At 47.9% G+C, this 15,010-nt stretch overlaps 1 protein-coding gene across 12 annotated transcripts in view; it reads right to left on the bottom strand.

Annotated features, from left to right (window-relative positions):
* Positions 1-3,709: 3,709 nt before the first annotated feature.
* LOC109879797 (arginine-glutamic acid dipeptide repeats protein) overlaps positions 3,710-15,010 on the bottom strand; it is a 327,004-nt gene continuing 315,703 nt past the window's right edge. For 10 of the 12 annotated variants that reach the window (XM_031803817.1, XM_031803818.1, XM_031803815.1 and 7 more), the window contains 5 exons: positions 14,018-14,234; positions 10,773-11,496; positions 10,392-10,562; positions 9,777-9,945; positions 3,710-6,740 (listed from right to left, as the gene is read on the bottom strand). In XM_031803817.1, coding sequence (XP_031659677.1) covers positions 6,707-6,740; positions 9,777-9,945; positions 10,392-10,562; positions 10,773-11,496; positions 14,018-14,234 — 1,315 coding nt within the window. In that variant the 3' untranslated portion in view covers positions 3,710-6,706. Of the gene's footprint in view, positions 6,741-7,179; positions 7,246-9,776; positions 9,946-10,391; positions 10,563-10,772; positions 11,497-14,017; positions 14,235-15,010 lie in introns of all 12 variants that reach the window. The other 2 variants (XM_031803820.1, XM_031803821.1) reach the window with 2 other exon arrangements.

The raw sequence follows: 15,010 nt of genomic DNA, 5'->3' as shown, positions 1-15,010 counted from the left end.
CAGTGGGAGGATACAACAGCTGCCTTCTAACAGCACAGAGAGACCCAGAGACACACAGAGGGAGAGACCCAGAGACACACAGAGAGAGAGACCCAGAGACACACAGAGGGAGAGACCCAGAGACAGAGACACACAGAGGGAGAGACCCAGAGACACACAGAGGGAGAGACCCAGAGACACACAGAGGGAGAGACCCAGAGACACACAGAGGGAGAGACCCAGAGACAGAGACACACAGAGGGAGAGACCCAGAGACACACAGAGGGAGAGACCCAGAGACACACAGAGGGAGAGACCCAGAGACACACAGAGGGAGAGACCCAGAGACACACAGAGGGAGAGACCCAGAGACACACAGAGGGAGAGACCCAGAGACACACAGAGGGAGAGACCCAGAGACACACAGAGGGGGAGACCCAGAGACAGAGACACACAGAGGGAGAGACCCAGAGACAGAGACACACAGAGGGAGAGACCCAGAGACACACAGAGACAGAGACCAGAGACACACAGAGACAGAGACCCAGAGACACACAGAGGGAGAGACCCAGAGACAGAGACACACAGAGGGAGAGACCCCAGAGACACACAGAGGGAGAGACCCAGAGACAGAGACACACAGAGGGAGAGACCCAGAGACAGAGACACACAGAGGGAGAGACCCAGAGACACACAGAGGGAGAGACCCAGAGACACACAGAGGGAGAGACCCAGAGACACACAGAGGGAGAGACCAGAGACAGAGACACACAGAGGGAGAGACCCAGAGACACACAGAGGGAGAGACCCAGAGACACACAGAGGGAGAGACCCAGAGACACACAGAGACAGAGACCCAGAGACACACAGAGGGAGAGACCCAGAGACAGAGACAGACAGAGGGAGAGAGACAGAGACAGAGACACACAGAGGGAGAGACCCAGAGACAGAGACACACAGAGGGAGAGACCCAGAGACAGAGACACAGGGAGAGATCCAGAGACAGAGACACACAGAGGGAGAGACCCAGAGACACACAGAGGGAGAGACCCAGAGACACACAGAGGGAGAGACCCAGAGACACACAGAGGGAGAGACCAGAGACACACAGAGGGAGAGACCCAGAGACAGAGACACAGGGAGAGATCCAGAGACAGAGACACACAGAGGGAGAGACCCAGAGACAGAGACACAGGGAGAGATCCAGAGACAGAGACACACAGAGGGAGAGACCCAGAGACACACAGAGGGAGAGACCCAGAGACACACAGAGGGAGAGACCCAGAGACACACAGAGGGAGAGACCCAGAGACACACAGAGGGAGAGACCCAGAGACACACAGAGGGAGAGACCCAGAGACACACAGAGGGAGAGACCCAGAGACAGAGACACACAGAGGGAGAGACCCAGAGACACACAGAGGGAGAGACCCAGAGACAAAAACACAGGGAGAGACCCAGAGACACACAGGCAGGCAGACACACACAGAGAGAGAGACCCAGAGACACACAGAGAGAGATAAATAAATAAAGAAGGACACAGAGAGACACCCCCAGGAGGAAGCAGGAGGGTCTACAGTTGACAGAGGGAAATGAACAGAGCCATGCAAAACCCCATTAGTATGTTGATTGGAGGGATACACTCAAAATGTCTGTCCATGAAGACAGGTCTAGAGACGACGAAACGCAAGTATGCTACCATGAGCAATTCTGAGCCCAAGGACCACACACAGCCAGAGCTGTTATGATGAAATCGCCTGAAGTGGCCCTCTGCTCTGGGATAAATAGAAGTGTCTCTCTGCTCTGGGATAAATAGAAGTGTCCCTCTGCTCTGGGATAAATAGAAGTGTCCCTCTGCTCTGGGATAAATAGAAGTGTCCCTCTGCTCTGGGATAAATAGAAGTGTCCCTCTGCTCTGGGATAAATAGAAGTGTCCCTCTGCTCTGACATACATAGATGATCAGAAAGAGCTTGAGAACAGCAGGACATACATTATAATGACAGACTGTCTGAGCAGTGGTCACCATGGAGATTAAAGGGTCAGGAAGTTTGACAACAAACGTACCTTTTGGAGAAATGTCCTCTGGTCTGATGAAACAAAAATAGAACTGTTTGGCCATAATGACCATCGTTATGTTTGGAGGAAAAAGGGGAGGCTTGCAAGCCGAAGAATACCATCCCAACCGTGAAGCACGGGGGTGGCAGCATCATGTTGTGGGTTGTGGGGGTGCTTTGCTGCAGGAGGGACTGGTGCACTTCACACAATATATGGCATCATGAGGTGGGAAAATTATGTGGATATATTGAAGCAACATCTCAAGACATCAGTCAGGAAGTTGCAAATGGGTCTTCCAATTGGACAATGACCCCAAGCATACTTCCAAAGTTGTGGCAAAATGGCTTAAGGACAACAAAGTCAAGGTATTGGAGTGGCCATCACAAAGCCCTGACCTCAATCCTATAGAAAATTTGTGGGCAGAACTGAAAAAGCGTGTTGTGAGCAAGGAGGCCTACAAACCTGACTCAGTTACACCAGCTCTGTCAGGAGGAATGGGCTAAAATTCACCCAATTTATTCTGGGAAGCTTGTGGAAGGCTACCTGAAACATTTGACCCAAGTTCAACAATTTAAAGACAATGCTACCAAATACTAATTGAGTATATGTAAACTTCTGACCCACTGGGATTTAAGAAATAAAACTGAAATAAATAATTCTCTCTACTATTATTCTGACATTACACATTCTTAAATTAAAGTGGTGATCCTAACTGACCTAAAACAGGGAATATTTACTAGGATTAAATGTCAGGAATAGTGAAAAACTGAGTTTAAATGTATTTGGCTAAGGTGTATGTAAACTTCCGACTTCAACTGTAGCTACTAGCCTCTACGCTGCCACACACTCAGCAGACTGCTGGGCGTGAGGTAAGAGGGAGACAGGGGTATGAGGTAGAATAGAAGACTGAGGACGAGGCTCTGTATCCTCAATACCTCTTTTAGACCACGGACAGACAACAGCATCCTTTTCACATTTCTATTCATAGCAAGAATGTTTTCCGACCATATTTCAGTGTGTGTGTGTGTGTCTCTGTGCCTGAGCGGTACACCACCAGATTTACGAGGATGTGATTTGGGATGACATCTAGTCAGTCGTTCCATCGTTGAGGAGTGGGGATTCAAGCAGCCAGTGGAGCTGTCGTTCTAAGCTCTCTCTGTTGTTTCCTTGTGTCTTGTGGGGAGGTGAGCCTCAGAGCTAAACAACAACAGGCACCAGCAGCTGTCACATGATCATGACTGACAACCTGGGGATTAGAGGGGAATTCTGAGGAACCTGTTTTCACGGAGGACAGGGAGTCATTTCCAGCCTGGTGAAATCCAGACTGAACTGTCCCTCAAGATGTAATGTAGCCCGGTGAATCCAGACTGAACGTTACTCTGGAGATAATGTAGCCCTGTGAATCCACTGATCTTTACTCCGGAGGTAATGTAGCCCGGTGAATCCAGACATTATCTCTGGAGTAACATTCAGTCTGGATTCACCGGGCTACATTATCTCCGGAGTAACGTTCAGTCGGCACTAGAGGAATAATAGCTTCTCTAAATGACAGCTGTTGTCGTTGAAGCGTGCCTGCTGCCAGATTGCATGTGTATCCAATAATGACAAAGAAAACATTTTCTAGCATACATTACCAACAGGAAACGTCTAAATTAAAACCCAATAACAAAAGTCTTGTGGTGTAACTTAGTCATTTATTTTAAATTCCACAAATTTTTGAAAAAAAAAAATACAAAATACTCAAATGGAAGAGAACAGGAAACAACTTTTCGTATTATTTCTACTTTTTGTTTACATTGTCGTGTCGTCATCCCCATGGCGACTACTAATATATACAATAAGCTTCAAGATACCAGTTTTATATATAAATTCTGCTATTTCCGCTTTGAAAGAGAAGCTAAACAATTGACAACACTAAACATCCAAGGGTTTGGAGGAGAGGAAGAGAGGGAGGAGGAGGAGAGGGATGGACTAAAAGGCTGGAGGAGGAGAGGAAGAGAGGGAGGAGGAGGAGAGGGATGGACTAAAAGGCTGGAGGAGGAGAGGAAGAGAGGGAGGAGGAGGAGAGGATGGACTAAAAGGCTGGAGGAGGAGAGGAAGAGAGGGAGGAGGAGGAGGAGAGGGATGGACTAAAAGGCTGGAGGAGGAGAGGAAGAGAGGGAGGAGGAGGAGGAGAGGAAGAGAGGGAGGAGGAGGAGGAGAGGAAGAGGAGGAGGAGAGGAAGAGGAGGAGGAGAGGGATGGACTAAAGGCTGGAGGAGGAGAGGAAGAGAGGGAGGAGGAGGAGAGGGATGGACTAAAAGGCTGGAGGAGGAGAGGAAGAGAGGGAGGAGGAGGAAGGGGAGAAGAGTAAAAGACAAGAGTGATGGAGCATGGAAGACAAACGGACAGACAGAGGTCATGGATGGGACCAGAGAGGAGTAGAAGGAACTCAAACATGGGCTAACACAGGACAGGAGGGGGTTGACAGGATATTACAACTTTACTGTCTAGTGTCTGGACACCCACCTCTCATGTAGCTAGGCCCCATTAGTGTCTGGTTCCAGCCCTGGACCCCCACCTCCCATGTAGCTAGGCCCATTAGTGTCTGGACCCCCACCTCCCATGTAGCTAGGCCCGTTAGTGTCACAGTGAATATGGCAGCACAGCACACTGCTCTGGAGGACGATCTGATCGGAGGTTTCCAACTGTAGCAGTCAGGACCATTTGACCAGGTAGAGGGAGGAAAATACTAATCATAACCACCACCTTTGGTTACCTCTAGCAACTCACCCACAGTCAGAACACATTTAACAAGGCATGTTGGGGCCTCACGTAGTTTAGATACACTTTTTGTCAACGATAATTTAAAACATTTGAAAAGAAAACGTAAAACCTGGGTTAAATATCTGCCTAATCTTCAAAAAAAATAAAAAATCTTCCTTTTGTTGAGTCGACACTGAAGTCGAGTGTCAAAACCAATGATAAGCGCTGAAGGGTTTAATACAGTCTTCTTTTGAGTGCTTTAGATGGTGTCTGCATCAGGGGCTTGTAAACTACAGGACAGGACAGGGCAGGGCAGGGCAGGGCAGGGCAGGGCAGGGCAGGGCAGGGCAGGGCAGGGCAGGGCAGGACAGGGCAGGGCAGGGCAGGGCAGGGCAGGGCAGGGCAGGACAGGGCAGGACAGGGCAGGGCAGGGCAGGGTAGGGCAGGACAGGGTAGGGCAGGGCAGGGTAGGGCAGGACAGGGCAGGGCAGGGCAGGGCAGGGTAGGGCAGGGCAGGACAGGGTAGGGCAGGGCAGGACAGGGCAGGGCAGGACAGGGCAGGGTAGGACAGGGCAGGGTAGGACAGGGCAGGACAGGGCAGGACAGGGCAGGACAGGGCAGGGCAGGGCAGGGCAGGACAGGGCAGGGCAGGGCAGGACAGGGTAGGACAGGGCAGGACAGGGCAGGACAGGGCAGGGCAGGGCAGGGCAGGACAGGGCAGGGCAGGGCAGGGTAGGGCAGGACAGGGTAGGGCAGGGTAGGGCAGGACAGGGCAGGGCAGGGTAGGGCAGGGTAGGGCAGGGCAGGACAGGGTAGGGCAGGGCAGGACAGGGCAGGGCAGGACAGGGCAGGGTAGGACAGGGCAGGGCAGGGTAGGACAGGACAGGGTAGGACAGGGCAGGGCAGGGTAGGACAGGACAGGGTAGGGCAGGACAAGGCAGGACAGGGCAGGGCAGGACAAGGCAGGACAGGGCAGGGCAGGACAGGGTAGGACAGGGCAGGGCAGGGTAGGACAGGGCAGAACAGGACAGGGTAGGACAGGGTAGGACAGGACAGGGCAGGGCAGGGCAGAACAGGGAAGGAGAGTATGCTGATCCATAGATCACTCTCCTCTTCAAGTGTGTCAAATCATTACCTCAAAAACACAGTGAGTTCAGGCATTCTGCTAGCCAATCAGGTGCTTGTTAAGGGGTGTATAATGATAGGTGTCAAAGGTATATCAGGTCTGGGACCACCGTCTGCCCCCCCACCCCGTTAAAACATGGAATAATGCTTCAGAACACAATAACGTATTGGAGGTTTATAAATGACTTGGTTCCGAGTCCACACCTAGTAACAATAATAATAATGATATGTATATATATATATGTATGTGTATATATATATATAGATATACTATTTACAGACTCAATAACGTTATGCTGCAGCTTTTCGTAAAAAATGATGAAAACCTCCAACAATGTATTAAAATAATATAGCACTTTGTTCTGGATCTTTCCGCGGCTATAATGTCTGGAACGATGCTTTTACTGGTCTTCGTCTTCCCCCCGTCGACTAGCAACAGTGACAAAGTGTCTTGCATTTCTACCACCTACGAAACACGTTGTGGAAGCTTTACAGTAGTTTTCATGCAGTCTCGAGGTCGTTGTCACTACTTGAAGGCTATAGTTACACCAAACACAGTCTTTCTTAATGTTTTTGTGGGGGGGGGGGAAACTGAGAAAAAAAAACGCCCCCCCCCCAACAGACAAGGAAAGAAAACAGACGATAGAACAACCCTCCTCTCCTTCTTCCGTTGTTTTTGTAAGGAGAAATGTGTTTTGGAGGAGCAGAGGTTTCCTTTGATTGACTGACTGTTCTGTAACTACTTCCTGTGTCCTAGGCAACTTCCTGCGTGTCTCCGCGTCCCCCCCCCCCCATTGGTCAGTTACAGTTGCTTGTCGCTTTCCTTCTTCAGGCGGCTAAAACACAAAACACAACAAACAACAACAACAAAAAACATGTTTAACGTCGCCAACTCTTATTTAACTTCACGTGTCCCAAGTTTAGAAATAAAACTGAAAACACCCAAAGGTTTATATGCACACTGATATTCTCACAGGCGGTATTGTATTACAAGACGATCACAAGCTGGAGAACCTGGAACAAAGCCGGCTGCAAATCGTTGTACAAGCGTGCATTTAAACATTTCATCACTGCAGTATAATTGCAGTATAATTGCAGTATAATTGCTAAGAAACATGTCTATAATTCACCCAATTAAAAATGTTATTAGACTTGCTTCACAACCCATATAAAACAGTGACTATATATATATATATATATAGAGACCCTATGGGGTCACATTCTCTGAAAAATGCAAAAGTGCGGAGTTAGTTCTTAAGGTAAAACATCACTTGCCATCAGGTTTTTCTGTAAAAGGAGTCCATTTCTGGAACTCGAGATCACTTGAAACGTCTGTATGATCTTACAAAAATCACACAAATGGAAAATCTTTTTAAATTAGCAACAAGAATTTATCAGATTAAACCATATTATGTTATGTTTAATATTAGTTTTTGTAATTTAATAATAAATAAATAATGTAATAAATCTTATTTTTAAATCTCATCTAAGGACCGATGCTGTTTAGACCACCTCTGTCAATGTGTTTGTAATGAATGTGTGTGTGTGTGTGGTTAAGTCTTTTCAAACGTGTCTGTGTCTTTCAGTAGGTGTGTCGTTCAGTAGGTGTGTCTTTCAGTAGGCGTGTCGTTCAGTAGGCGTGTCGTTCAGTAGGTGTGTCGTTCAGTAGGTGTGTCGTTCAGTAGGTGTGTCGTTCAGTAGGCGTGTATTTCCGTAGGCGTGTCGTTCAGTAGGTGTGTCTTTCAGTAGGTGTGTTGTTCAGTCGGTGTGTCGTTCAGTAGGTGTGTCTTTCAGTAGGTGTGTCTTTCAGTAGGCGTGTCGTTCAGTAGGTGTGTCTTTCAGTAGGTGTGTCTTTCAGTAGGCGTGTCGTTCAGTAGGCGTGTCTTTCAGTAGGCGTGTCGTTGAGGAGGTGTGTCGTTCAGTAGGTGTGTCGTTCAGTAGGCGTGTTGTTCAGAATGTGTCCTTCAGTAGGCGTGTCGTTCAGTAGGCGTGTCGTTCAGTAGGCGTGTCGTTCAGTAGGCGTGTCGTTCAGTAGGTGTGTCGTTCAGTAGGTGTGTCTTTCAGAATGTGTCGTTCAGTAGGTGTGTCGTTCAGTAGGTGTGTCGTTCAGTAGGTGTGTCGTTCAGTAGGCGTGTCGTTCAGGAGGTGTGTCATTCAGGAGGTGTGTCGTTCAGGAGGTGTGTCGTTCAGGAGGTGTGTCGTTCAGTAGGTGTGTCGTTCAGTAGGCGTGTCTTTCAGCAGGTGTGTCTTTCAGCAGGTGTGTCGTTCAGTAGGTGTGTCGTTCAGTAGGTGTGTCGTTCAGTAGGTGTGTCGTTCAGTAGGCGTGTCGTTCAGTAGGCGTGTCTTTCAGCAGGTGTGTCTTTCAGCAGGTGTGTCGTTCAGTAGGTGTGTCGTTCAGTAGGTGTGTCGTTCAGTAGGTGTGTCGTTCAGTAGGTGTGTCGTTCAGTAGGCGTGTCGTTCAGTAGGCGTGTCGTTCAGTAGGCGTGTCGTTCAGTAGGCGTGTCGTTCAGCAGGCGTGTCGTTCAGTAGGCGTGTCGTTCAGTAGGTGTGTCGTTCAGTAGGCGTGTCGTTCAGTAGGCGTGTCGTTCAGTAGGCGTGTCTTTCAGCAGGCGTGTCTTTCAGCAGGTGTGTCGTTCAGCAGGTGTGTCGTTCAGTAGGTGTGTCGTTCAGTAGGTGTGTCGTTCAGTAGGTGTGTCGTTCAGTAGGTGTGTCGTTCAGTAGGTGTGTCGTTCAGTAGGCGTGTCGTTCAGTAGGCGTGTCGTTCAGTAGGCGTGTCGTTCAGTAGGCGTGTCGTTCAGCAGGCGTGTCGTTCAGTAGGCGTGTCGTTCAGTAGGTGTGTCGTTCAGTAGGCGTGTCGTTCAGTAGGCGTGTCGTTCAGTAGGCGTGTCTTTCAGCAGGTGTGTCTTTCAGCAGGTGTGTCGTTCAGTAGGTGTGTCGTTCAGTAGGTGTGTCGTTCAGTAGGTGTGTCGTTCAGTAGGTGTGTCGTTCAGTAGGCGTGTCGTTCAGTAGGCGTGTCGTTCAGTAGGCGTGTCGTTCAGTAGGCGTGTCGTTCAGCAGGCGTGTCGTTCAGTAGGTGTGTCGTTCAGTAGGTGTGTCGTTCAGTAGGCGTGTATTTCCGTAGGCGTGTCGTTCAGTAGGTGTGTCTTTCAGTAGGTGTGTTGTTCAGTAGGTGTGTCGTTCAGTAGGTGTGTCTTTCAGTAGGTGTGTCTTTCAGTAGGCGTGTCGTTCAGTAGGCGTGTCTTTCAGTAGGTGTGTCTTTCAGTAGGTGTGTCGTTCAGTAGGTGTGTCGTTCAGTAGGCGTGTCGTTCAGTAGGCGTGTCTTTCAGTAGGTGTGTCGTTCAGTAGGCGTGTCGTTCAGTAGGCGTGTCGTTCAGAATGTGTCGTTCAGTAGGTGTGTCGTTCAGTAGGCGTGTCGTTGAGGAGGTGTGTCGTTCAGTAGGTGTGTCGTTCAGTAGGCGTGTTGTTCAGAATGTGTCCTTCAGTAGGCGTGTCGTTCAGTAGGCGTGTTGTTCAGTAGGCGTGTCGTTCAGTAGGCGTGTCGTTCAGTAGGTGTGTCGTTCAGTAGGTGTGTCTTTCAGAATGTGTCGTTCAGTAGGTGTGTCGTTCAGTAGGTGTGTCGTTCAGTAGGTGTGTCGTTCAGTAGGCGTGTCATTCAGGAGGTGTGTCATTCAGGAGGTGTGTCATTCAGGAGGTGTGTCGTTCAGGAGGTGTGTCGTTCAGTAGGTGTGTCGTTCAGTAGGCGTGTCGTTCAGTAGGCGTGTCGTTCAGTAGGCGTATCGTTCAGGAGGTGTGTCGTTCAGTAGGCGTATCGTTCAGTAGGCGTGTCATTCAGCAGCGGTGTCGTTCAGAATGTGTCTCCGTGTGTCTCTGACCTGTAATAGTCCTCTTGGCCAGGAAGTGGGCCACCGTGCATGTGGTGATGTCCATGCAGCCACTGCTGTTCCATAGCTAGCCGCTGCAGCTCTGCAGACTGGGCATGCATGGCCTGGAGCTGGTGGGCTGCGGACATCTGGGGAGGAAGGTCCCGGGGGTACGGAGTACCTGGAGAGAGGAACGCACAACAGGATCAGGACAACGGGCTTGACGACGAATAGAGATCCCACTGTGGTAGATAAATCCCTCAACACTATAGCGTTGACCCAGAACCTGCTCTGGCTCGGATATTTTCTTTTGACATTGCCCTGTTCCAGCAACTATGATTTGTGTGACCAAGCCAGCTCAGTACAGCTCAGTACAGCTCAGCTCGGCACGGCTCGGCCCAGCTTGGCTCAGTACGGCTCGGCCCAGCTTGGCTCGGCTCAGTACGGCTCGGCCCAGTATGGCTCGGCTCAGTACGGCTCGGCCCAGCTTGGCTCGGCTCAGTATGGCTCGGCACAGCTCGGCTCAGTACGGCTCGGCTCAGTACAGCTTGGCTCGGCTCAGTACGGCTTGGCTCAGTACAGCTCGGCAGTGTCTGATATTGACATGTTGTTGGTTGACGTTCTTACCGAAGACGGGGTGTCGCAGCATCTCATGTTCATGTGGGTTCTGTCCCAGGAGGGAGTTGGGGATTGCGCCGTGTGGGTAAGGGAAGCGGGCGAGGTGGGGGCCTCCTGCCAGGGGGTCTACGAGGGGGTGCCCCCCCGAACCTGGAGGGCACACAAGACATTCACCACCGCCTGCACAGAGTCAAAACAATCACATGGTCAGTGTACACTTAAACATACATCACAATACATCAGAATTATTCTAAATGTCATCATAAACATGTTCCGGGTAAATCCGTTTAGAACAGATTATGATTGGTCACTGCATGCTACAGCCGTTTGATTGGATTAGAAGACTTGTATCCAGTGTATTAGAGTATTGTTTGATGGGAATAGCGTGACCTTGGTGCAGGGAGTCCTGCTGGTGAAGGTGCAGGTGTGAGTGGATGTGGGAGTGCTGGTGGTGATGAGGCGTGATGTTGAACATCTGAAGCCTGGCGATAGGGTCGTTGGCCACCGCCGCCATCCTCTCGGCGTGCAGCCTCTCCGCCGCCAGCCGCTCCGGGTAGCTCATGTCTGGTCTGAGCTGGGGTCCCGCGGCCAACGCCAAACGCTCCCTCTCCAAGGGGTTGAGACCTGGGTGGAAGGAGGCGAAGGGGTGTGGTCCCGCCATGGATGGTAAGGAGATGGCCCCGTGTCGGGCGAAGTGCTCCATGGGGTTCGCCGAGGGGTGCATGCCTTCTAGTTCCGGGGGTTTGTGTTCGAACCCAGGCTTCATCCTCTCTCTCAGCTCCCTCTCCCTCATCTCTCTCTCCCTCATCTCCCGCTCTCGCAGCTCGCGCTCCCGCATGCCCGGGTCGGCGTTGTAGAGGCCAGGCATGTGATAGGCCATCAGGGGGTCGTTGGGGTTGAGGGAGACGAAGAAGGGGTGGTTCCTATTGGTCGGGGACATGACGTGGGGGCGGGCATACTCGCTGAGGGTGCGAAGGGCGGGCGTGTCGGGCCCGATGTAGGGGGGCACCGCGGCGATGGAGGTAGGGGGGCCGTCGAAGGGAGGACGCATGTGGGCGGAGCCACCCATTTGGGGGTCACCCATACGACCGTCATGACACGAACTGGAGGCTTTCTGGAACAGAGAGAGATACGTGCAGAGGTTACAACACATTATAAAGAGGGTATAACAAGTTGTAAGAAAGATATAGGATGTAAGGTGGTTGTAACAGGTTATAATAGGTTGTAAACACTATCAGGTTATAACTCCTTACAACCTATTAAAACCTCAAAACATTTCCAACCTTTTATAACCACCTTATAACCTATTATAACCTTTAAGAAGGTTGTAACATATTATAAGGAGCTTATAATAGGGTATAATAAGTTGGAAAAGGTTATAATAGGTTATAATAAGTTGGAAAAGGTTATAATAGGTTATAATAAGTTGGAAAAGGTTATAATAGGTTATAATAAGTTGGAAAAGGTTATAATAGGTTATAATAAGTTGGAAAAGGTTATAAGAGGTTTGAGGTTATAAGGAGGTTGTAAAAGGTTATAAACGTTATAAGGATGTTATTATAGGTTTAACTTCTTGGATATAGGGGGCGCTCTTTTAATTTATGGATAAAAAAAACGTTCCCGTTTTAAGTGCAATATTTTGTCAGGAAAAGATGCTCGACTATGCATATAATTGGCAGCTTTGGAAAGAAAACACTCTAACGTTTCCAAAACTGCAAAGATATTATCTGTGAGTGCCACAGAACTCATGCTACAGGCGAAACCAAGATGAAATTTCAAACCGGAAATGCCCCAGATTTTGAAGGCGCTGTTTTCTATTGTCTCCTTATATGGCTGTGAATGCGCCAGGAATGAGCCTGCCCTTCCTATCGTTTCTCCAAGGTGTCTGCAGCATTGTGACGTATTTGTAGGCATATCATTGGAAGATTGACCATAAGAGACTACATTTACCAGGTGCTCGCTTGGTGTCCTCCGTTGCAATTATTGCGTAATCTCCAGCTGCGTGTATTTTCCCATTTGCCACGAATGACTTATCATCGAATAGAACTGTGAAAAACACCTTGAGGATTGATTCTAAACAACGTTTGCCATGTTTCTGTCGATATTATGGAGTTAATTTGGAAAAAAGTTTGGCGTTGTAATGACTAAATTTTCTGTTTTTTTTCTTAGCCAAACGTGATGAACAAAACGGAGCGATTTCTCCTACACAAATAATATTTTTGGAAAAAATGAACATTTGCTATCTAACTGAGAGTCTCCTCATTGAAAACATCTGAAGTTCTTCAAAGGTAAATGATTTTATTTGAATGCTTTTCTTGTTTTTGTGAAAATGTTGCCTGCTGAATGCTACGCTAAATGCTATGCTAGCTATCAATACTCTTACACAAATGCTTGTGTAGCTTTGGTTGAAAAGCATATTTAGAAAATCTGAGATGACAGTGTTGTTAACAAAAGGCTAAGCTTGTGAGCCAATATATTTATTTCATTTAATTTGCGATTTTCATGAATAGTTAACGTTGCGTTATGGTACTGAGCTTGAGGCTATGATTACGCTCCCGGATACGGGATTGCTCGATGCTAGAGGTTAAGGAGGTTATAACAGGTTTAAGGTGGTAATAAAGGTTATAGGTTTTAGAGGTTATAACAGGTTGTAACAGGTTATAAGGAGGTTATAACAAGTTATAAAAGGTTGTAAGGAGGTTGTAATAGGTTGTAAGGAGGTTGTAATAGGTTATAAGGAGGTTGTAATAGGTTATAAGGAGGTTATAACAGGTTGTAAGGAGGTTATAATAGGTTGTAAGGAGGTTATAACAGGTTATAAGGAGGTTGTAATAGGTTATAAGGAGGTTGTAATAGGTTATAAGGAGGTTGTAATAGGTTATAAGGTGGTTGAAACAGGTTGTAACAGGTTATAATAGGTTATAAGGTGGTTATAATAGGTTGTAAGGAGGTTATAACAGGTTGTAACAGGTTATAAGGAGGTTATAATAGGTTGTAAGGAGGTTATAACAGGTTGTAACAGGTTATAAGGAGGTTATAACAGGTTATAAGGAGGTTATAACAGGTTGTAACAGGTTATAACAGGTTGTAACAGGTTATAACAGGTTGTAAGGAGGTTATAACAGGTTGTAAGGAGGTTATAACAGGTTGTAACAGGTTATAACAGGTTGTAACAGGTTATAACAGGTTGTAAGGAAGTTATAACAGGTTGTAAGGAGGTTGTAACAGGTTATAAGGAGGTTATAACAGGTTGTAACAGGTTGTAAGGAGGTTATAACAGGTTGTAAGGAGGTTATAACAGGTTGTAAGGAGGTTATAACAGGTTGTAAGGAGGTTATAACAGGTTATAAGTGAGCAGTTAGACAAATAATCATAAAGGATGTTTTAGAACAGAATGTAAAGTTAAAGGGACATTTCAAATCCAGCACCACGGCAACAACAATAGTTGTGAACAACAACTATTGTGAAAAAAAGGTGTTTCTATGTGTTCGTGCATCGTGATTTTAACCAATGAGGAGGCATTGTCCACAAATTGATTGATGTCATTGGAAAAACGTATCATCCTCCATCTTAAATTTTTTTTCTCACAACTGTTGATGTTGGACATGAAGACAAATTTACACCAAACCACTCACCGCAGCTCTCTCCTGCTCCTTCTCTCTTTCCCGTTCCCTCTCTCGTTCCTTCTCCCTCTCCCTCTCCTTCTCCTCCCGGGCTTTCTGCTCGGCCTCCCTCTTGACCCGCTCCAGCGCCTCTTCTCTCTTCTTGGCCAGTTTAGAAGCAGCCAGAGGAGTAAAGTAGAAGTCTGTTCTAGCACACGTGTTGTACCCACGGTCCAGGTGCTTGTAGAACCTATTGACAAACAATGGAAAACATGGAAATACACATTAATATACAGTAAAGATGTACAGTTTGGCTGAAAGTACTTCATGGATATATACAATGTACACCGCATTCAGAAAGCATTCAGACCCCGACTTTTTCCACATTTTTAGCTCTAAAATGGCTGTAATTGTTTTCTTATTCTACACACAATACCACATAACCACAAAGCGAAAAACAGGTTAAGAAATACTGCAAATGTATTAAAAATCAACTGAAATATCACTTATACATTTGTATTCGGATCCTTTACTCAGTACTTTGTTGAAGCACCTTTGGCAGCGATTACAGCCTTGGGTCTTCTTGGGTATGACGCTACAAGCTTGGCACACCTCTATTTGGGGCGTTTTCGCAGATCCTCTCAAGCTCTGTCAGATTGGATGGGGAGTGTCGCTGCACAGCTATTTTCAGGTCTCTCCAGAGATGTTCGATAGGGTTCAAGTCCGGGTTCTGGCTGGGCCACTCAAAGACATTGTCTTGGCTGTGTGCTGAGGGTCGTTGTCCTGTTGGAAGGTGAACCTTCGGCCCAGTCTGAGGTCCTGAGCGCTGTGAAGCAGGTTTTCATCAAGGATCTCCCTGTTCATCTTTCCCTTGATCCTGACTAGTCTCCCAGTCCCTGCTGCTGAGAAACATCTCATGGTTTGAGAGTCCTTTAGGTGCCTTTTGGCAAACTCCAAGCAAGCTGTCATGTGCTTTTTACTAAGGAGTTGATTCCTTCTGGCCACTCTACCATAAAGGCCCGATTG

This window comes from Oncorhynchus kisutch, linkage group LG24 (genome assembly GCF_002021735.2).
Source record: "Oncorhynchus kisutch isolate 150728-3 linkage group LG24, Okis_V2, whole genome shotgun sequence".
Lineage (NCBI taxonomy): Eukaryota > Metazoa > Chordata > Actinopteri > Salmoniformes > Salmonidae > Oncorhynchus > Oncorhynchus kisutch.
Note: the sequence above shows the minus strand (reverse complement) of the source record. Positions and strands in the feature narration are given on the sequence as shown.